Source organism: Callionymus lyra, chromosome 10 (genome assembly GCF_982586985.1).
Source record: "Callionymus lyra chromosome 10, fCalLyr1.hap1.1, whole genome shotgun sequence".
Lineage (NCBI taxonomy): Eukaryota > Metazoa > Chordata > Actinopteri > Syngnathiformes > Callionymidae > Callionymus > Callionymus lyra.
In genome coordinates, this window is record NC_141827.1 from 25,805,547 (window position 1) to 25,827,560 (window position 22,014).

The following is a 22,014-nucleotide window of genomic DNA, read 5'->3' on the forward strand; positions in this document are numbered from 1 at the left end:
TATATAACATACACATATGTGAATATTTGTATACCTTATAGAAATGTCAGAATATTAAAAAAAAAAGTCAAGCAAATAATAAAATACTACATTTTGATGTATTAACTTAAGACTAGAAACAAAAATGTTCGTGGCCTGACCGCCCTCTACTGGATGATGTTATTTTCGCGTGCCTGCTTTTCGAAAATGTTTTTAAATTTTTTAAAACATCTGTATCTTAACATTTGCTTATTAATGTAATGATTATTATTTTAAATATATGTACATATATTAATTGTTTGTTATTATTCTTTTTATTCAGGCTCTACTAGGACACCTTTCGTTGACGGAAAACATTCGGGGTCCTATTTGTTCACATGTGCGCCACCAGCCATCGTGAGAAACAGCCATGCCGAAGTCAAAGAGGGATAAGAAAGGTTAACAATTTATCCATTTATGTTCGCATTTTTGTTCTTTTAACATTCATATGGATTTACTTTAAAAGTTTATTTTACCCATGATTGATTCGCGATCTTTTGTTTTGCAGTTTCCTTAACAAAAACAGTCAAGAAGGGACTGGAGTCCAAACAGAAACTTATTGAAGATGTAAGATTTATAGTTTTATTTCATTACATTGACCCGCTTTAACTGACTTACATTTCCTTCCCACAGTTACGATCATGCGTGGACACCTACAAGCACTTGTTTATCTTCTCGGTTGAAAACATGAGGAACACCAAATTGAAAGACATCAGAACAGCGTGGAAACACAGCAGGTACATGACAGCCGTGAACCAGGTCAGGATGAGTCCATTCAACGTTTGCTTCTTTCAACAGATTCTTCTTCGGGAAGAATAAAGTGATGGTTGTGGCCCTGGGGAAGGGAGAGACTGACGAATACAGGGATAACCTGTGCAAGGTATGAAAGATGTTTCTAAGATGTTTCTTTGTTTAAAATTATAGCTTAATGACCCATAATGTTACCAGAAAGTAAAACTCGATGCTTTAAAATAAACATGTCATGATGACTGAGAGTTAAGATGAATCACACTCTTGAAGTTGTAATAAAACGACAAAATAATGAATTTAAACTTCGTTGGTCCTTTGGGAAAATCCTCTTAAGCAATGATGAATGGATATACTAAGAAGGGTTGTGGTACCGAAATTTCAGAAGTCAATACCAATACCTGTATATTCTTTTCGATACCATGGTTTAAAAAAAGTAGCCTTTACTTTGAAGTACACAACTTTATTAAATAACAAAACCAACAATCGTTTTACATTTAAAGAGTTGCAATGGTCACTTTTCTTCCATAAAGATGCAAAATAATCAAAACCAACAACTATTATACATTCAGTGATGATGAACCTTAAAGTATAATAACAAACATTCTTCAAACATTTTCTTATAAATGTGTAAATAAACACTAATCACAAATTTCAACATTGGTGATGAGGGATAAAAAAAATCTATATCGTATGTTAGAAGTGGGTAAATAAATAACCTTTCAAAGATTTCTGTGATTCTTGCTTCTGGTCAGTCAACCAGTCGATCGAACCCTAGGGGTTCGGCAGAGCCTCCGCCGCGGTTCGGACACACCCGAATTATCGTGTAAATTCGTGATGATTCGCTTGGCCATCCCTGGCTACAGATGATCATGCTACACTGCTTTGCCAACCTGTGCTGAGGGGAATTTAGTGTGACTGTCGTGGTAGTACGTCGTGTTATTCCTTTGTTGATATTTTAATCCATACTAACCTTGTCGGGCAAAAGAAGAAAGTGGACGGACAAATATGTACAACATGGATTCACATGTATCACGGAAAATCCTCATGATTTTCAAAGCCAAGTTGAGCAACTCTATTCTCGCACCGGCAAAACTAAAGGAACACTTCTTGAAGCTGCATGGAGACGGGGAATACAAGAAATCATATTTTATTTTTCATTAAAGAGGGGTTCGGTGTATGCGTATATGAAACTGGTGGGGTTCGGTACCTCCAACAACGTTAAGAACCACTGGTCTATAGTGATGTCTTATCTCAAATATCAGAACGTGTGTTGTTGTCAGTTTAACGTGAAACACGTTATTTCAAACTAAAACTACTCGCCTTAAACTACAAACAAGTCGAGATGTCTTTCAAGTATTGTTGGTTCGAATTGTTTCCTCTGTTAACTTCCTTACTTCAGGGATGTGTTTGTTGTAAATGTTAACCCTTAAAAACCTGCATTCATCCGCCTCAGATCTATAGTATTTCCAGTATCAATAAGAAGAGTTGTCGTGTTTTTTAAATGTTCAAGAAGTAGGTTCTTCTTCAGCGCTGATAGTGCACACGTATATAATGCCTTTGCTGGTTCTGCCAAGAAAACATGTATTTGGTACTTACGATACCAAAAAAGCTTTAACACGTTTATGAGACGTACTGCAAAATATTTAACTTATTCATTTTTTATAGTTCATGAAAACAGTATTTTAGTTCATCCTTCTTAATTTGTAATGCACATGGTTTTGTGATAATGGAATTGACCAACTAGGAAAGTGTTTTAAGATTTGTCTTGGTTTAAAAAAAATGCAGTAAAAAGGGGTAGAAAAGGAAGAGTCTAGGACTGAGAAAATATGACCATATACATATCATGGTATAGATTGAATCCCTTTACAGTAACGGTATATATTTAAGTGTAAAAATTAAGTTTTTCTGAATGGGTTTTGAAGTTGTTTTTTTTAAATCAAATAGTTAAATATCTGTTGAGCATCTATTTGGTTCAAAATGATTGTCATTGTAGATGTATTGTTGCAACCCTAGTCATTGATGATATGAATACAGGAAGTTCTTTTGCTTGGATCAGTTTATTCTGAATCAAGCTTTATGGTGTTGGTTGGGATACAAGAGAGGTTCCAAACTTAACTTTGTGTGTAAACTACAAAAGAATCTGGACCCTTGAAAAGAGAAAGTTTTGCTAACGGTTACACTTTTGCCCTTTTTTTTGCCTTTTAAACATGCAGGTGAGCAGGCAGCTACGAGGAGAAGTGGGCGTGCTCTTCACAAATAAAACAAAAGAGGAAGTGCAAGAGTAAGCCGAGCTTCAGCTTTTTTCCTTAAAAAACATGAACTAGTTTAATTAACTGTACTTTAAACATTTTATTTTAGGTATTTCGACGATTTTAAAGAGAACGATTACGCCCGCTCTGGCAACCAGGCAAAGATGGATGTAACTCTGGATGCTGGTCCTCTGGAACATTTCACTCACTCAATGGAACCTCAGCTACGGCAACTTGGTCTTCCCACAGCTCTTAAAAAAGGTAAGCTGGAGGAAAAGCACCTTTAAAAATAATAAAATGTGCTGAACGTTTAATCGTATTCGCAATATAATCGCTATATTCAAAAATGCGATAATTACATCGCAAAGGTTTTGACTTGCGAGCGGAGCAAGAGGAGAGAGACGCTTGAACCTGTGATCAGTGACGTCTAGAGAAGCTAAAGAGCAGCATAAGAAACAAACTACAGTGTTTTCAACAACTTTACATCCTGACATCGGTTCGCACATTTGAATCGAGACGTGTGTCTGTGTGTGCGCGAACCACCGGCGTGTTTGTGTGTGCTCATTAAAGTTACCTTATGCAATCACACAATTCAAATTGTTTTAATGATAATATATTATTGTGTATGACAGGAAATGCACTTAAACACACGAGAAACTGTGCAAAAATATGCAGTAAGGAAAATAATGACTGACTAGTTTCTATGACTTATTATTGACTCATAAATGTAAATGTTTACATTACACTTTTAGCACGTTTTTACACTAGTTTTCAGTGTTTGCAGTGAATATGTTTGTTTACAAACATAAACTAAATAAACCTACTCCCTTTATTTTAAGGTATGCTTAATTTGCCTTCATCATAAAAAGACTTCATAAATCCATATTGAGAATCTAAGAGAAATACATTTTGATGTAAATTTAATAATTTATTGTATTAGATTTAAAAATTGCATACATTTTGATGTAAAGTTAATAATTTATTGTATTAGATTTAAAAATTGCATAAAAATGACTTTGATAAAATAATCGCAATCACAATATTTTTTTCAATAAGCGTTCAGCCTTAGTCAAGTAGTGGACGCTTCATATTTGAAAGTGCTTTTAGTCTCTGCAGGGAGCAGAACCTATAAATCTCTCTCATATGCTAAGAAACCCACTTGAGCCCTGAGAAATAAAAGCATCTTTGGTGAGTTATTAACTGTGTTTAAACATCCTGAAGGTGTGGTGACGCTGCTGCAGGACCACAGAGTCTGCAAGGAGGGTGACACGCTGACTCCTGAACAAGCCCGTATTCTGGTAGGTTTCTGACAAGATGCCAGTCAATAAATGAAACTAAAACTGCTTTATTTGTTCCTAGAAATTGATTGGAATTGAAATGGCGGAGTTCAAGGTACAGATCAAATCCATGTGGCACTCTGAGACGGGGGAGTTTCTGAATCTAAGCGGTAAAGAGGAGCCCATGCAGGAGGAGGATGACGAAGATGATGATGATGATGCAGAATGAAATTTCTGCAAGGACTTTAACATTCGATTCTACTTTTTAGCTTTTTTTTCATCATGTGCAACATTTATTGTTGCTGCTCTCAAACAAACTGTAATGTTGCTCCATTTTCAACCAATATAAACTTGTTTCTGTGAGTCAATGAGTTCCACAATCGCTGACCTCAAAATCATTTCCGTTTATAATCAAAACACTGATTGATTTGTGTACATTAGAGGAAGATTAATCCCAGTCGTCTTGAGTTTTATCTGAAATAGTTTGGACACTCGTGAGACACGATGTTCCAGGCTTCTTTAAAAGCTTCAACGACTCTTTCATCCAGCGGACCCTCTTCTGCAACCGTCAGGTTCTCCTTCAGCTGCTCCATCGTCGACATGCCGATGATCACTCCGTCTCCTAGTTCACCCTGTGAGGAGGCAGGATTAAAACTTGATGATGCAATTCAAAACCAAACGCTCAGTACAGTAAACTCAGTATATTGCCCCCCCCAAAAAATTCCAAGATGTTATATAGTTGAAAGAAATGTCAAGGTAGTCTCAACACACAAGGGTCAAGTATAGATGAACCTTTAATTGTTTCTCAATTTAAACTCAAATATAACATTTTACAATGTTGTAGGTTTACTGTCTGACATGAGTGTCACATTTAATTATATATAAATGTTTAATAGTTAATGTTTTATTAAAAAAAGGTAATTAAATGGTGATGTGATGTTTTTTAAACGTCAAATGCACCTTACCAGACATTTTACAATAAAAATACTTTAATATAAATGATGTGGAAACACATGTAGACTCTTAAGGAATTAATTATCACAAAATTACCTATATTTAAGATGAAGATAAAAAGCTTAGAGTTAACATTTTCTAATTTCACACAAAATTTTTAAACCAAACCAATAAGGAACACAACTATTCACTCAAATGTTCTTCAATGAAAGAAGTATTCGAAAGAGTCGACATACGAGGGTCAGGTCAAGGTTTAATCAAACAATCTGACTTGAACTAATGAAAAATAACTGGACGTTACCTTGAGCTGGGAGTGATGGTACATCCAGCGCATGGCAGCAGATGTCAGAGTAGGTTTGTTTGCGCCGTATGCATTCTCCATCGCTTTCAACACCAACTCGATCGCCTCAAAGTGACTTTGCTTCCAGTATCTTGCATCAGAAAAGGGCCTGAATGAAAAGAGCCTCTTGATTTAAAAACAAAAAAAAGAAGTCCATTACCTGTCCCTGTAGGCAGCAGCCCAGCTGTTCCCAAAGAAACGGCCTTCAGGTTGAGAAGCATCTTGGTCTACATAGTGGTACTTCCCAGTGAGAAGACCGCCTGATAATACATGTTAAAATAGTTGCTGAATAAACTTAACCGTAACAAACTGTACCTGCAAGAGGATTATACGCATAAAACCTCATCCCGAAGTATCTCAAACATGGAAGCAGCTCCGTCTCCACCTGTCTTGTGGTAGCATTGTACATCCCCTGTGAGGGGTCAAAGGTCAATCATTCATTATTTCACATTTATAACACAAATGAATGAGCCTGCAGAGCTTCAAATATTGTAGCCAGATTACACAATGAGTCGTGATCACCTGATACACAGTCGGGACGACCCAGTTGTTGTGTCTACAGATAGAAGCGATTTCAGCCACTTCCCACGAGGCGTAGTTAGAGAGACCAAACTCCTTGAACTTTCCCTGCAAGTGATGAACAGGACTAGTTTATTGCTGGCATGATTACGATAAGTACCCTTAGAGGAGTTTCATTACTTCTTTGTGGAGCTCATCGCAGGCTCGAAGCGTGTCCTGGATGGGGGTCTGGTGGTCAGGGGCGTGCAGGTAGAAAAGTTCTACACAGTCCGTCTTCAGTTTCTTCAGAGAGGCCTCCAGCTGTGAGCGAACACTTTCCGGTTTCAGTGTTTTACCCTCCCAGGGGTTAGCCTTGGTGGCGATGCTAACTGCCAATGAAAAAACAAACATTTAACACATAGATATGAATGTAGGATAATGTATTGGAAACAATCGGATGATACGTATAGTGATACAGGGGCAATGATACGATATATTAGAATAATAAGGAAGGGTATATTTGTATTATTGTCGAGTACTTGACTCTGGTGTTTCAGAATTTACAGACCGTATGAATCTTGACAAAGTTGTAACTGCTTTCAATTCAAGACATCAACTTTTAAAGCCGCTAGAGTCCACTGTCTCCTCTTGTCCTCAGTCATCGCAGGGATATCGCTTGGATTTTATTGTTCCTTGGACTGCAGAAGATGTAGTGACTGAGTCATTGGCCATAAGTTTAATTTCAACACAAAAATAAACAAATTGTGAGTAAAAAAAAAAAAAGTTTAATATATATTAAAATATATATATATATATATATATATATATATATATATATATACACACACACAAACACTTCTTACACTTTTATACTATAGTCAGTGAAAATGTATTCACACACACATTTTGTTTATATCAACAACTAAAACGAGAATTACGACATGCAGTATACGTGGTGTTTGTATTTACAAAACGCTTTTATTTTAGAATACACATCTGTTTAAAACTGCTTATTCCATTAGATGCTATTCCTCTACCCTTGTCTGCTACTTTTTATTTATACATATTTTATTGTTGTGTTTTAAAATGTTTTATGTATGTAACCTATGTATGGTGACCTTGAGTGTCAAGAAAGGCGCCTTTAAATAAAATGTATTATTATTATTATTATATTTAAGAACTTGGGGGAAAACAACATAAGAAAGAAATACAGATGAATAATGAGAAAATCTGAGTGGCTTTATTTGGTGTGTTTTTATATCCATATTACTATTAACATTACTATTTCAAAATTACTTGTAAACGAAATAAAAGTAACCCAGAAAAAAAGTACTTTAGTGATCATGAGACTTGGTGAGTACAAAGATTTAGTCGTAGAAGAAGAAAGATGGCAGCTGTAGCCCCTGTGGTCTGCAGGTGTGACTCTACCTCACCTTTCCTGGGCAGGTTCATTCCTCCGATAACAGTCTCGGATTTCCCGTCCGCGTACATGAAGGCTGTGTCCACGCGTGTGTGTCCTCTCTCCAGGAAAGCCTTCACCATCTCCTGGCTCTGCTCGGCGTCAGCTCGACCACCGAACGCCATGGTTCCAAGTAAGGACACGGGTTTCTGAGCCTGAGTTGCCGACATGTTTCTCCGGGAGACACAACCTCGCAGAAAGTGTGCGTGGAAAGTGAGACTTCTGGTGCGCGAGCACAAGCTGCTGACGGCTAGTAAACAGCGCGTGCTAGCCCAGCAGTGGCGGAGGTTAAAGGTCGAGCAGGAAGTCTCAACTTAAGTTGCTTTTTCAACTGCGAGCGATTTGGTTCACGAACGGTGTAGGTACAATATCGGTCCCCCCTACAATATCGGTCCCCCCACTTCCTACGTGATGATGTAACCAATGTGGAAAGGTAGGGTTGATAGCAATTTACTATCAGTCCAGTAAATTAAATAATTGTGGACAGAAGCACATTCATCCACCACACACAGTAGAGAAAATAAATATTTATTGTCTCCTATTATAAAATATAAACAACATATAATTTCACACAGTATTCAAATAACCAAACAAAAACAAAATAACCTCCTTGGCTGGAAAAATGTATTGTCTTTAAACAAAATTAATAATGTCTGTTTGTTGTGCTGGCCAGCAAAATAAAAGTGAAAAGAGTGAGTACAAATCCTGGAATACTCAAGTTGGTCCTGGAAGTCGTTGTTGAGCAGACAGATGTTTACTCTTCCTCCTTCGGTGACAGGAACCATCAAAGAACAGGTGAAGCCGTGTCTCAGTCTCTGAGCCGCCAGGAGTGATAAGCGAGTGTATTCAGTCAAATTGCAGGAGCGAAAACAAAGTGAAACAGTACAATATAAAATACTATCGAAAATATACACTTGAATAAAGAATAGAATAGAAAAGCTTTATTCATCCCCAGAGGGGAAACACTTTCACAACAGCGCAGTTGAAAAAAATAAAGTGCAAGGAAAAAAGAAATAATAAAAGAGATAATACAAAATAAAAACGATCTTAAGAATATACAAATTATTTACAAAATTAGAAATTTGACAATATTAACAAAATAAAATAGAATAAAAATAAAATAAAATAGAATAAAAAACGGAAAAAAAATAAGATAAAAAGCACACGAGAAGAAAAACACACTACGGATTAGCATCAGGATATTTAAAGTAGAGAGTTAAATATCCTGACACCAGTTGGGATGAAGGACCTTCTATAACGCTCCGTCCTACACTGGGGGTGCCTGAGCCTGCCACTGAAGGAGCTGGCCAGCTCCTCCACGGTCAGGTGCAGTGGGTGGAGAGCGTTGTCCCTGATGGAGGATAGTCTGGAGAGTGTCCTCCTCTCTCCCACCTCCTCCACCGAGTCCAGCGAGCGGCCCAGGACAGAGCCGGCCCTCGTGACCAGCCTGTTCAGTCTCTTCCTGTCCCGGTCCGTGCTGCCTGCTCCCCAGCAGACCACAGCGTAGTGGATAGCAGAGGCTACCACGGAGTCATAAAAGGTCCTTAAAAGTGGTCACACTCCGAAGGACCTCAGTCTCCCCCGGAGGTGGAGGCGACTTCGGCCCTTCTTATACACGGCGTTGATGTGTGTGGACCAGTTCAGTTTATTGTTGAGGTGAACACCCAGGTATTTGAAGCTGTCCACCAGCTCAATGTCCGAGCCCTGGATGCTCACCGGTTGATGTGGTGGGGACTTTTTCCTGAAGTCAATCACCATCTCCCTTGTCTTACCGGTGTTTAAGCAAAGGTAGTTGCTCCCACACCAGTCAACAAAGTCCTTGATGACTGACCTGTACTCCAGCTCGCCCCCCCCAGACACGCAGCCCACAATGGCCTAGTCGTCGGAAAACTTCTGGAGGTGACAGCTGCTGGAGTCATAGGTAAAGTCCGCCGTGTAGAGGGAAAAAGGAAAGGTGACAGCACTGTCCCTTGAGGCACCCCGGTGCTGCAGATGGTCACCTCAAAGTTATAAAACAATGCTTCAAGTTTCACACAAAAACTTAAATAGCTGCTTCGACACAACATTCATTTACACACAGCAATATAAACAATAATATAAACTTATTGTTTAGGCTCACCTAGGAGTGATAAGCGAGTGTATTCAGTCAAATTGCAGGAGCGTTGGCACACACGTGTCTCAGTCTCTGAGCCGCTGAAGCATCTGAACACCACGCGTCTCATCCGTGGAACGCAGGTAAAAACAATGGCCGTCTTAAAGCGACAGTGTCTTAATGCGATACATGCATTGAAAAGTAATAAAACATAAAACACGAAAATAACAACTGGGTTTAATTATATACTTCCAGTGAAACTAATTGAAACATAAAACAACAAATAAACGGCTGGGTTACAATGACGTCACACGCGTCATACGCGAACGTCTCTTTAACATATTTTTTATGGGTTAAAGAAACGTCAACAGAACGTTTACATGATACTTTTTACCACACATAAAACATTTATATTGACAAAAAGACGATCTTCGTCAACATAATCACTTTCCGTTCTTTCATTTCCTGGTCTGACGACACACGTGACTTTGAGACCAACGGAAGGGTCCGCGCTACATGTGACAAAGCCGCTGATTGGCTGAAGCTGTTTTACTAATAATAAAGCACAACTGTATAATGAAATAAAAATCATTCGAGTTCCGAAATAATTCGCTTTTCAAAAAAAAAAAGTTAGAATATTCCCCTTTCAATAACTTGTCTGTAGTTCGGATCATAAACACCTCAGTAATTATTTAGGTTTCGATTTTTTAAAATCAATTAAATCAATTATTAAATGTACATATGCCCACTTTATTGAACGAGTCATTTTTTTAATTGTCATATTTGTATAATGTATGCACTACAAAAAAAAATCGTGTTTTTTTAACACTACTGGCAATAAACATTTTCTAATTTTCATACTATTGACATTTGTTGTCATATTATTGAAAAACGGTTGTAATATATTAGGGTTTATGGTCTTAATTGTAACATTAAAGTGGCCAATCAGCGACATTCTCACGTCTAGCAGTTGATTGGCTGAACCTGTCTATATAAATGTGGCGACACGAGCACAGATAGAGTATTATTTATGTAATTTATGTGTTCAACAACGCCACCCTGGGAATTTCACCCAGAGGATATTAATATAAAGTTCAGCACATAGGTTCATTTGTGGGAAGGAGCAGAGACAGTAATTCAGAAAGAATATTTATTATTTCTTTATATTAATTTACCACAACAATAAAACAGTGCTGGTTACGACTACCCTTGCTCAGGGCAGACACCTACGGTGAGAGATGCCCGACGAAAAGGGGGGATCCCTGGGAACACTACAAACAAAACCCACGTGCAAAAGAAAGGGGGGAAACACCATCACCGGGACACCAATCCGACACCGCAGTACGGCAGCTCCTGAGCAGATAGAGAGTGAAACGTTAACAATGAGTGACGACAATGACGAACAAAATACAAATGAATATACTTTAACTGTAAAACTAAACAAATGACAAATCATCAAAACATAGAATGATCAAAATAATCACACGGAAAGAAACAGACACAATTGAAATAAACGTAAACAAAAATGAACACAAGAACTCAAGAGTCCGGGGTGAACTGCGACACCGAGCCTCAGTCCGCTGTCGCTCGCTCGACTTAGTGCGATTAGCCAATCACACACACGCACAGTCGGCCGTCGGGACACAGAGGTGGTCGGGAGGGGCGAATCGTTGCCACCCGATCCGTCCCAGCAGTTCCGGGTGAAGTTTAAATAAAACAACCCAAGACAAAACAGCAGTGAAATAAGCGGGTGGTCTTAGCGGAGGCTGCGCTAAGTGACCTAGGGGGATCAATAAAAGCAGAGTTAAAAATAAACTAAAAAACCGGAGGAGGAAAGCTCCATATGTGCTAATCACCTAGCCACATACCGATCAAAACATTCCTGGGGAGCACGGCACGAAACGGCGTCACCCACTTCGTAAAGAAGTTGCAGAGGGGAAGCAACACGCAGCCAAGCACACACCCAGAGAGGAATCTATCAAAAGGATCAATGAGCTTACCACAGAGCTGGACAGAACACCACGAGAGAACCACAGTCGTCGCTAACAGCCTACCTCTGACCCCGGAAGCGGAAGCGTAGGACGCTGATTGAGGTGGGAACTCAGCCTCCAGCCATTCAGAGCGAGGGAGAAGTGTGCGCACCGCCTCCTTTTAACCAGCAGGCTAAGACGGGATTGGCTGGAATGCCAACAACCTCGTCCTGCTACAATCTCCCCCCAACAATTGAATCGTCGGCCCGACGATGGAATAACCGGACACAATGACCGAGTTTACTGCCACGGTCTAAACAGTGCAGCAACAGTTAAACACTGAGTTGGAAGGACTAGTAGATCCTTGTTCAGGGTCTGCTAACGGCCGTGGAAGATGGTGAACATTAGAGTGCTGACCCGCAGTTGACCTCACTGTACGCCGCACAGTTTCTCTGCCGACCGAAGGGAGAAGACGGGGCCTGTCCACCATAGGATCAGGGTGCACAGAGGTTGAAGGTTGACCTCTGGGGCTAGTATGGATTGGAGCTCCAGCCTGGACAGAAATGGGTGAAAAGCTCTCGGTCCTTAAAACCAGCCAGTCACATTCAGATGAAAGTTCATCTTCTGACTGAATTGACTCGGGCGGAGATGAAGAGGGAACAGCGGGAGGTTCACACGAAGGATCGACACCAACTACGGCTTTTAACAAGGAACGATGGACCTGCCTGGTTCTATCTGCATCATCTTTTGGGGCGATGGTGTATACCGAGCCCCCTTCTTTCGGTACCCTCAAGACAAGGTGTATGACAGACGACCACTGATCTTGGATCTTGTGGCGGCCCCGCACACCAAGCTCCCGCAACCAAACGAACTGGCCCTCCTTCAGAGGAGCATGCTGGACATGTTGATCATGATTTCTCTTACGGCGCTCCGCGGCCACCTTTAATTGGTCACGGGCCCCCTCAAATGCCATCTGCAGTCGGGTTTGATGCTCCTGAACCCACTCATGAATATAACCTCCCACGGGGGTCTCAACCCGACCTAGGAGAAAGTCAAGAGGGAGCCTGGGCTCCTGGCCAAACATTAACAAGAATGGGGACTCACCAGTGGCTTGATGTGGTGTGGTGTTATAGGCATACAAGACCTGGGGTAGACATGAGCTCCAGTCATGTTTCCGAGACACTGGCAAAGTACGCAGAAGATCATGGAGTGTTCGGTTGAACCGCTCACACTGACCATTTCCTGCTGGATGGTATGGAATGGTGCGAGATTTGTCAATGCCATAAAACTCACACAGTTGTTTTATAATGGTGCTCTCGAAACTACGTCCCTGATCCGAATGTATCCGAGCGGGTACCCCAAACCTGGAAAACCACTCAGTCACCAGGACCTGGGCAACAGTAGTTGCCCTTTGGTCACGGGTAGGGACCGCCCAGGTATATTTACTGAATACATCAGTCATCACCAGGATGTCTTCGAAACCATTACGGCTTGGCTCGAGGAGAGTAAAATCAATAGCTAAAATTTCATTAGGCCGAGAAGCCATCAAGTGGCCCATGAAACTACGAGCGGCCGGCTTACAAACTTTTGCTACCTGACACCTTTCACATGCCTGACACCACTGTTCCACCTCAGCTGTCATACCTGGCCAGTAGCAACGCCTGCGCAAAAGTTCCAAAGTCCTCTCAATGCCCTGATGACCATGGCCCTGATGAACCTCAGTGAGGACCTCCTTTTTTAAAACAGCAGGCAACAACAACTGCAGCACCACCTCCGCCCCATCTGGTCTAAAAAGTTGCCGATAAACTAACCCGTCCCTCTCTGTCAGACGATCCCATTGACGGAGTAACACTAAAGCAGCAGCGGACATCTGCCTCCGCTCCTCATTATTGGGTCGTCTTTGACACCTCCAGAAGGCCAATACTTCCTGGATAACTGGGTCAGTAGCCTGGAGGGTAGCAATATCAGACGGCGAACGATGAGGTAAGGCTGCAGCTACCGACTGGGTGGCTACAATTTTGCCGCATTGTAGCGCTTGCTGCAAGGGCTCAGGTAGCCGGGTGCCATGAACCATAGTATGCAGGTTTGGTGGCTCCGGTGTGTTCTGGCGGGAGAGGGCGTCAGCATTCTTATTACTTTTTCCTGACCGATACTTTATTTCGAAGTTGAACGAGGCCAGCTGAGCTGCCCACCGCTGCTCCGTGGCCCCCAACTTGGCAGAGGACAAGTGGCTCAAGGGATTGTTGTTGGTGTAAACTACACACTGGTGACCCAACAAGTACTCCCTAAACTTTTCAGTCATGGCCCACTTGAGAGCCAAGAACTCCAGCTTCATGGAGCTATAGTTCTCCATATTTCGTTCTGTAGGCCTCAATCCATGGCTTGCATAAGCTATTGGTCTAACCACATAATTTTGTCGTTGGGACAGAACAGCACCTAGGCCACCATAGCTGGCGTCCACTTCCAAGATAAATGGAAGGGAGAAGTCTGCATAGGCCAACACTGGTGAGGAGATTAATTTGGCCTTCAGTAACTCGAAGCTAGTGTGACATTCGTCGGACCAATGGGATGCAATGCTGTTGCTGGCCGTTTTGGGCTTGGCACCCGCCAGCTCTGCCACCAACTTGTGCAGAGGTGCAGCCAACTTTGCAAAACCGTCCACAAAGCGACGGTAGTAACTGGAAAAACTGAGAAAGGAGCGAAGCCCCGATACGGTAGTAGGGGGTGGCCAGCGGGCGACCGCTTCAATCTTGCTCGGGTCTGTGGAGACACCCTGATCAGAAATAACGTGCCCCAAATACCGCACTTCCTGTTGGAAAAAGGCACACTTTCCAAACTTCAGTCCTTCATGGTGCAAACGCTCCAGTACCAACCTCAACCTCTCTAGATGTTGTTCAATGGAAGAGGAGAAAACTACAATGTCATCTAGGTAGAGCAGCAGGGACTGACACTGCTGGTCACCAAAAATGCGCTGCATCAAGCGTTGAAAAGTGACCAAACTCCAATTCAGCCATCTGATCACGCACTGGGAAGGAAACAGACTGAGAAGAAACTGTGGCCACCGCAGACGGAACCTCAGTCACACCAGCTGGCAAACTCACGACCTTAACCTCCTGTATGGTTCCAACAACAGAATGGGGGTAGAGCAACACATCCAACGAACCAACATTTAAAATTGGCACATAGGCCGTGCCTCGGGCTATCGGCACTAGCGCGGGGGAATCCAGCAGTCCGGCAGGCAGGCCAGACTCTGGTGGTTCAAACAGTGCTGTAGTGCTGGAGTACTTATCAGAGCATGTGGCAGCTACAATCTTCATCATACCACCAGGGATACGCCAAGCCTTTTTACCACGTAGCTTGAGCTTCCCTGCTCTCGGATCAGCCAACTCACAGGCCTCATGGCACTTCTGGAGGGCCTCTGTGACGGCAGTAGGAGCCTCAGACACCACCGGTAGATGAAACAATGCCAGGCAGTGCTGACCGAAAAGTTCCCCATAGCATTTGCGAATGACATTCATCCCCAGCACACCTGGAGCCGGCAGATGGGTACCGCCAGGTGAGTCTTTAACCACTAAGATGCCACAGGCAGGTAACGACTTGCCACACAGCTCAACATCCAACTCTAGGTAACCAATATATGGGATAGCCAGACCATTCGCTGCTGTGAGCTGCAGCCAATGACAAGCCCGGAGTCGCTCTTGACCCCACGGTTCAAACTCTTTGTAAAAGAGGGATTCCGATATGGTTGACACCATGGACCCCGTGTCCACCAAACACGAGACTGCAACTCCGCCCATGTTCACCGCTAAATGAGGACAGGAAGACATGAGCTTGGACACTTCAACATCGCCTGCCCGAACACTTGAGCCAATAACTGCCCCCTCCGAATTGTGACTCTGCAATGCGGCGGGTGCTAGTTTTCCGACGTGTGAGCAGCTGCGGAATGATCTCTGCTGTGCAGAAGGTGATGAAGGTCGACTGCGGGCCGGAGCACGTGATCCATCGCAGTCCCTAGCAAAGTGACCTGGCTGTTGGCATCTCCTACAAATTATAGGACCACGAGAAACTGCCCGGCTGTGCTGCTGTGAACCTTGCAGACGGGAAATGTTTTGAGTCAGTTGGTTCAACTGCTCCTGTTGCAACTTAAGCATCTCTCTCAATTCGCTGAACTCTGAGACTTGAGGGACACCCAACGGATATCTACCCTGAACCACATACTGAGCACCAACAGCCAGAGGAAGAGAGTTGCTACGACCCCGAGCCTTGCTGGGCGAACCTTCTCGCTCCCATCTGATGGCTTCACTTCGGACCTCCAGTAGGGTAGAGGCATGCTGCCCGCGAACAAACTGCTTCAACTCCCGACGGAGTGACCCATCCAGCACATGTTCCACAAATTGATCCCTCAACAGTACCTCCGCATTGGGGATGCCTGTGGGTGCACGCTGCTTCACGGATGCCATTAGACCCATAAGTGCGAGCGAGAACTCAAGGAGAGTCTCTCCCTCGTGTTGACGTCGGGAGAAAAACGCCTCTTGTAGCGTTACATAAGATGCTGTGCATCCATATAACTCCTGCAGCACTGAAATGATTTTACTTGGGTCACAACGATCTTCAGCAGAGCGGTACTTAATTTCATCACGTGCTTCCCCTTCTAGATGATCGAACAAGAAGAATGCCTGATCGGAAACAGATAGGTGACGAGCCCTCATACCGGCTTGTACCTCCTTCTATCACGTGATACCATAACCAGTCTCTCGGCTACAGGGGCACTGACGATGAAGGATGCAGGAAGGGAAACTGAAGGGGCTGTACTAGGGCCAGGGACAGCTGCAACCTGTTCCTGCCTAAGTTTCTCATTGTCAGCCCTCAATTGAGCAACTAAATCCCTAAGTTCCTGCATTTCAGCCGCCATCATTTAAATTTTTTTTTTTTTTTTTGAACAACTAAGACCACCCTTACCTTGAGGATGAAGCCAGGTAAGGTGGGACAGGGCTCGTTGCCGATCCGCGAAAACCAACTGCTGTTTTGTCTCAGGGGATGGGACAGGAAAAAAAAGTAAATATCGGCGATATTCAAAATTCAAGAAATCATATTTTATTTTTCATTAAAGAGGGGTTCGGTGTATGCGCATTTGAAACTGGTGGGGTTCTGTACCTCCAACAACGTTAATAACCACTGGTCTATAGTGATGTCTCAATCTCAAATATCAGAACGTGTGTTGTTGTCAGTTTAACGTGAAACACGTTATTTCAAACTAAAACTACTCGCCTTAAACTACAAACAAGTCGAGATGTCTTTCAAGTATTGTTGGTTCGAATTGTTTCCTCTGTTAACTTCCTTACTTCAGGGATGTGTTTGTTGTAAATGTTAACCCTTAAAAACCTGCATTCATCCGCCTCAGATCTATAGTATTTCCAGTATCAATAAGAAGAGTTGTCGTGTTTTTTAAATGTTCAAGAAGTAGGTTCTTCTTCAGCGCTGATAGCGCACACGTATATAATGCCTTTGCTGGTTCTGCCAAGAAAACATGTATTTGGTACTTACGATACCAAAAAAGCTTTAACACGTTTATGAGACGTACTGCAAAATATTTTAACTTATTCATTTTTTATAGTTCATGAAAACAGTATTTTAGTTCATCCTTCTTAATTTGTAATGCACATGGATTTGTGATAATGGAATTGACCAACTAGGAAAGTGTTTTAAGATTTGTCTTGGTTAAAAATATGCAGTAAAAAGGGGTAGAAAAGGAAGAGTCTAGGACTGAGAAAATATGACCATATACATATCATGGTATAGATTGAATCTCTTTACAGTAACGGTATATATTTAAGTGTAAAAATTAAGTTTTTCTGAATGGGTTTTGAAGTTGTTTTTTTTAAATCAAATAGTTATCTGTTGAGCATCTATTTGGTTCAAAATAATTGTCATTGTAGATGTATTGTTGCAACCCTAGTCATTGATGATATGAATACAGGAAGTTCTTTTGCTTGGATCAGTTTATTCTGAATCAAGCTTTATGGTGTTGGTTGGGATACAAGAGAGGTTCCAAACTTAACTTTGTGTGTAAACTACAAAAGAATCTGGACCCTTGAAAAGAGGAAGTTTTGCTAACGGTTACACTTTTGCCCTTTTTTTTGCCTTTTAAACATGCAGGTGAGCAGGCAGCTACGAGGAGAAGTGGGCGTGCTCTTCACAAATAAAACAAAAGAGGAAGTGCAAGAGTAAGCCGAGCTTCAGCTTTTTTTCCTTAAAAAACATGAACTAGTTTAATTAACTGTACTTTAAACATTTTATTTTAGGTATTTCGACGATTTTAAAGAGAACGATTACGCCCGCTCTGGCAACCAGGCAAAGATGGATGTAACTCTGGATGCTGGTCCTCTGGAACATTTCACTCACTCAATGGAACCTCAGCTACGGCAACTTGGTCTTCCCACAGCTCTTAAAAAAGGTAAGATGGAGGAAAAGCACCTTTAAAAATAATAAAATGTGCTGAACGTTTAATCGTATTCGCAACATAATCGCTATATTCAAAAATGCGATAATTACATCGCAAAGGTTTTGACTTGCGAGCGGAGCAAGAGGAGAGAGACGCTTGAACCTGTGATCAGTGACGTCTAGAGAAGCTAAAGAGCAGCATAAGAAACAAACTACAGTGTTTTCAACAACTTTACATCCTGACATCGGTTCGCACATTTGAATCGAGACGTGTGTCTGTGTGTGTGCGAACCACCGGCGTGTTTGTGTGTGCTCATTAAAGTTACCTTATGCAATCACACAATTCAAATTGTTTTAATGATAATATATTATTGTGTATGACAGGAAATGCACTTAAACACACGAGAAACTGTGCAAAAATATGCAGTAAGGAAAATAATGACTGACTAGTTTCTATGACTTATTATTGACTCATAAATGTAAATGTTTACATTACACTTTTAGCACGTTTTATAATCAAAACACTGATTGATTTGTGTACATTAGAGGAAGATTAATCCCAGTCGTCTTGAGTTTTATCTGAAATAGTTTGGACACTCGTGAGACACGATGTTCCAGGCTTCTTTAAAAGCTTCAACGACTCTTTCATCCAGCGGACCCTCTTCTGCAACCGTCAGGTTCTCCTTCAGCTGCTCCATCGTCGACATGCCGATGATCACTCCGTCTCCTAGTTCACCCTGTGAGGAGGCAGGATTAAAACTTGATGATGCAATTCAAAACCAAACGCTCAGTACAGTAAACTCAGTATATTGCCCCCCCCAAAAAATTCCAAGACGTTATATAGTTGAAAGAAATGTCAAGGTAGTCTCAACACACAAGGGTCAAGTATAGATGAACCTTTAATTGTTTCTCAATTTAAACTCAAATATAACATTTTACAATGTTGTAGGTTTACTGTCTGACATGAGTGTCACATTTAATTATATATAAACGTTTAATAGTTAATGTTTTATTAAAAAAAGGTAATTAAATGGTGATGTGATGTTTTTTAAACGTCAAATGCACCTTACCAGACATTTTACAATAAAAAATACTTTAATATAAATGATGTGGAAACACATGTAGACTCTTAAGGAATTAATTATCACAAAATTACCTGTATTTAAGATGAAGATAAAAAGCTTAGAGTTAACATTTTCTAATTTCACACAAAATTTTTAAACCAAACCAATAAGGAACACAACTATTCACTCAAATGTTCTTGAATGAAAGTATTCGAAAGAGTCGACATACGAGGGTCAGGTCAAGGTTTAATCAAACAATCTGACTTGAACTAATGAAAAATAACTGGACGTTACCTTGAGCTGGGAGTGATGGTACATCCAGCGCATGGCAGCAGATGTCAGAGTAGGTTTGTTTGCGCCGTATGCATTCTCCATCGCTTTCAACACCAACTCGATCGCCTCAAAGTGACTTTGCTTCCAGTATCTTGCATCAGAAAAGGGCCTGAATGAAAAGAGCCTCTTGATTTAAAAACAAAAAAAAGAAGTCCATTACCTGTCCCTGTAGGCAGCAGCCCAGCTGTTCCCAAAGAAACGGCCTTCAGGTTGAGAAGCATCTTGGTCTACATAGTGGTACTTCCCAGTGAGAAGACCGCCTGATAATACATGTTAAAATAGTTGCTGAATAAACTTAACCGTAACAAACTGTACCTGCAAGAGGATTATACGCATAAAACCTCATCCCGAAGTATCTCAAACATGGAAGCAGCTCCGTCTCCACCTGTCTTGTGGTAGCATTGTACATCCCCTGTGAGGGGTCAAAGGTCAATCATTCATTATTTCACATTTATAACACAAATGAATGAGCCTGCAGAGCTTCACATATTGTAGCCAGATTACACAATGAGTCGTGATCACCTGATACACAGTCGGGACGACCCAGTTGTTGTGTCTACAGATAGAAGCGATTTCAGCCACTTCCCACGAGGCGTAGTTAGAGAGACCAAACTCCTTGAACTTTCCCTGCAAGTGATGAACAGGACTAGTTTATTGCTGGCATGATTACGATAAGTACCCTTAGAGGAGTTTCATTACTTCTTTGTGGAGCTCATCGCAGGCTCGGAGCGTGTCCTGGATGGGGGTCTGGTGGTCAGGGGCGTGCAGGTAGAAAAGTTCTACACAGTCCGTCTTCAGTTTCTTCAGAGAGGCCTCCAGCTGTGAGCGAACACTTTCCGGTTTCAGTGTTTTACCCTCCCAGGGGTTAGCCTTGGTGGCGATGGTAACTGCCAATGAAAAAACAAACATTTAACACATAGATATGAATGTAGGATAATGTATTGGAAACAATCGGATGATACGTATAGTGATACAGGGGCAATGATACGATATATTAGAATAATAAGGTATATTTGTATTATTGTCGAGTACTTGACTCTGGTGTTCAGAATTTACAGACCGTATGAATCTTGACAAAGTTGTAACTGCTTTCAATTCAAGACATCAACTTTTAAAGCTGCTAGAGTCCACTGTCTCCTCTTGTCCTCAGTCATCGCAGGGATATCGCTTGGATTTTATTGTTCCTTGGACTGCAGAAGATGTAGTGACTGAGTCATTGGCCATAAGTTTAATTTCAACACAAAAATAAACAAATTGTGAGTAAAAAAAAAAAAAAAAAAGTTTTATATATATATATATATATATATATATACACACACACACACAAACACTTCTTACACTTTTATACTATAGTCAGTGAAAATGTATTCACACACACATTTTGTTTATATCAACAACTAAAACGAGAATTACGACATGCAGTATACGTGGTGTTTGTATTTACAATACGGTTTTATTTTAGAATACACATCTGTTTAAAACTGCTTATTCCATTAGATGCTATTCCTCTACCCTTGTCTGCTACTTTTTATTTATACATATTTTATTGTTGTGTTTTAAAATGTTTTATGTATGTAACCTATGTATGGTGACCTTGAGTGTCAAGAAAGGCGCCTTTAAATAAAATGTATCATTATTATTATTATATTTAAGAACTTGGGGGAAAACAACATAAGAAAGAAATACAGATAAATAATGAGAAAATCTGAGTGGCTTTATTTGGTGTGTTTTTATATCCATATTACTATTAACATTACTATTTCAAAATTACTTGTAAACGAAATAAAAGTAACCCAGAAAAAAAGTACTTTAGTGATCATGAGACTTGGTGAGTACAAAGATTTAGTCGTAGAAGAAGAAAGATGGCAGCTGTAGCCCCTGTGGTCTGCAGGTGTGACTCTACCTCACCTTTCCTGGGCAGGTTCATTCCTCCGATAACAGTCTCGGATTTCCCGTCCGCGTACATGAAGGCTGTGTCCACGCGTGTGTGTCCTCTCTCCAGGAAAGCCTTCACCATCTCCTGGCTCTGCTCGGCGTCAGCTCGACCACCGAACGCCATGGTTCCAAGTAAGGACACGGGTTTCTGAGCCTGAGTTGCCGACATGTTTCTCCGGGAGACACAACCTCGCAGAAAGTGTGCGTGGAAAGTGAGACTTCTGGTGCGCGAGCACAAGCTGCTGACGGCTAGTAAACAGCGCATGCTAGCCCAGCAGCGGCGGAGGTTAAAGGTCGAGCAGGAAGTCTCAACTTAAGTTGCTTTTTCAACTGCGAGCGATTTTTCTTCAGCTAATCAGCGGCTTCGTCACATGTAGCGCGGACCCTTCCGTTGGTCTCAAAGTCACGTGTGTCGTCAGACCAGGAGTGAAAGAACGGAAAGTGATTATGTTGACGAAGATCGTCTTTTTGTTAATATAAATGTTTTATGTGTGGTAAAAAGTATCATGTTAACGTTCTGTTGACGTTTCTTTAACCCATAAAAAATATTTGAAAGAGACGTTCGCATATGACGCGTGTGACGTCATCACGGAGGAAGTGGGGGGACCGATATTGTAGGGGGGGCCGAAATTGT

The 22,014-nt window shown here is 41.5% G+C and overlaps 3 protein-coding genes across 3 annotated transcripts; 1 reads left to right on the forward strand and 2 right to left on the reverse strand.

The window, feature by feature from the left end:
* The first annotated feature begins 334 nt into the window (after positions 1 to 334).
* Positions 335 to 4,657, forward strand: mrto4 (MRT4 homolog, ribosome maturation factor). The gene is made up of 8 exons (XM_087801300.1): positions 335 to 416; positions 527 to 585; positions 652 to 755; positions 817 to 898; positions 2,982 to 3,049; positions 3,127 to 3,278; positions 4,239 to 4,315; positions 4,377 to 4,657. The coding sequence occupies exons 1-8, from the start codon at positions 389 to 391 to the stop codon at positions 4,521 to 4,523; spliced, it is 717 nt and encodes a 238-aa protein (XP_087657426.1). The 5' UTR covers positions 335 to 388; the 3' UTR covers positions 4,524 to 4,657.
* A 105-nt stretch (positions 4,658 to 4,762) lies between these two features.
* On the reverse strand, positions 4,763 to 7,822 carry LOC148071234 (aflatoxin B1 aldehyde reductase member 2-like). The gene is made up of 7 exons (XM_087801299.1): positions 7,520 to 7,822; positions 6,288 to 6,475; positions 6,111 to 6,215; positions 5,904 to 6,000; positions 5,749 to 5,848; positions 5,550 to 5,679; positions 4,763 to 4,926 (listed from the first exon to the last, which is right to left on the reverse strand). Exons 1-7 carry the CDS (start codon positions 7,713 to 7,715, stop codon positions 4,765 to 4,767), a joined length of 978 nt encoding a protein of 325 aa, XP_087657425.1. The 5' UTR covers positions 7,716 to 7,822; the 3' UTR covers positions 4,763 to 4,764.
* A 10,799-nt stretch (positions 7,823 to 18,621) lies between these two features.
* On the reverse strand, positions 18,622 to 21,776 carry LOC148071235 (aflatoxin B1 aldehyde reductase member 4-like). Its single transcript, XM_087801128.1, has 7 exons — positions 21,354 to 21,776; positions 20,145 to 20,332; positions 19,968 to 20,072; positions 19,761 to 19,857; positions 19,606 to 19,705; positions 19,407 to 19,536; positions 18,622 to 18,785 (listed from the first exon to the last, which is right to left on the reverse strand). Exons 1-7 carry the CDS (start codon positions 21,643 to 21,645, stop codon positions 18,624 to 18,626), a joined length of 1,074 nt encoding a protein of 357 aa, XP_087657254.1. The 5' UTR covers positions 21,646 to 21,776; the 3' UTR covers positions 18,622 to 18,623.
* Positions 21,777 to 22,014: the final 238 nt, after the last annotated feature.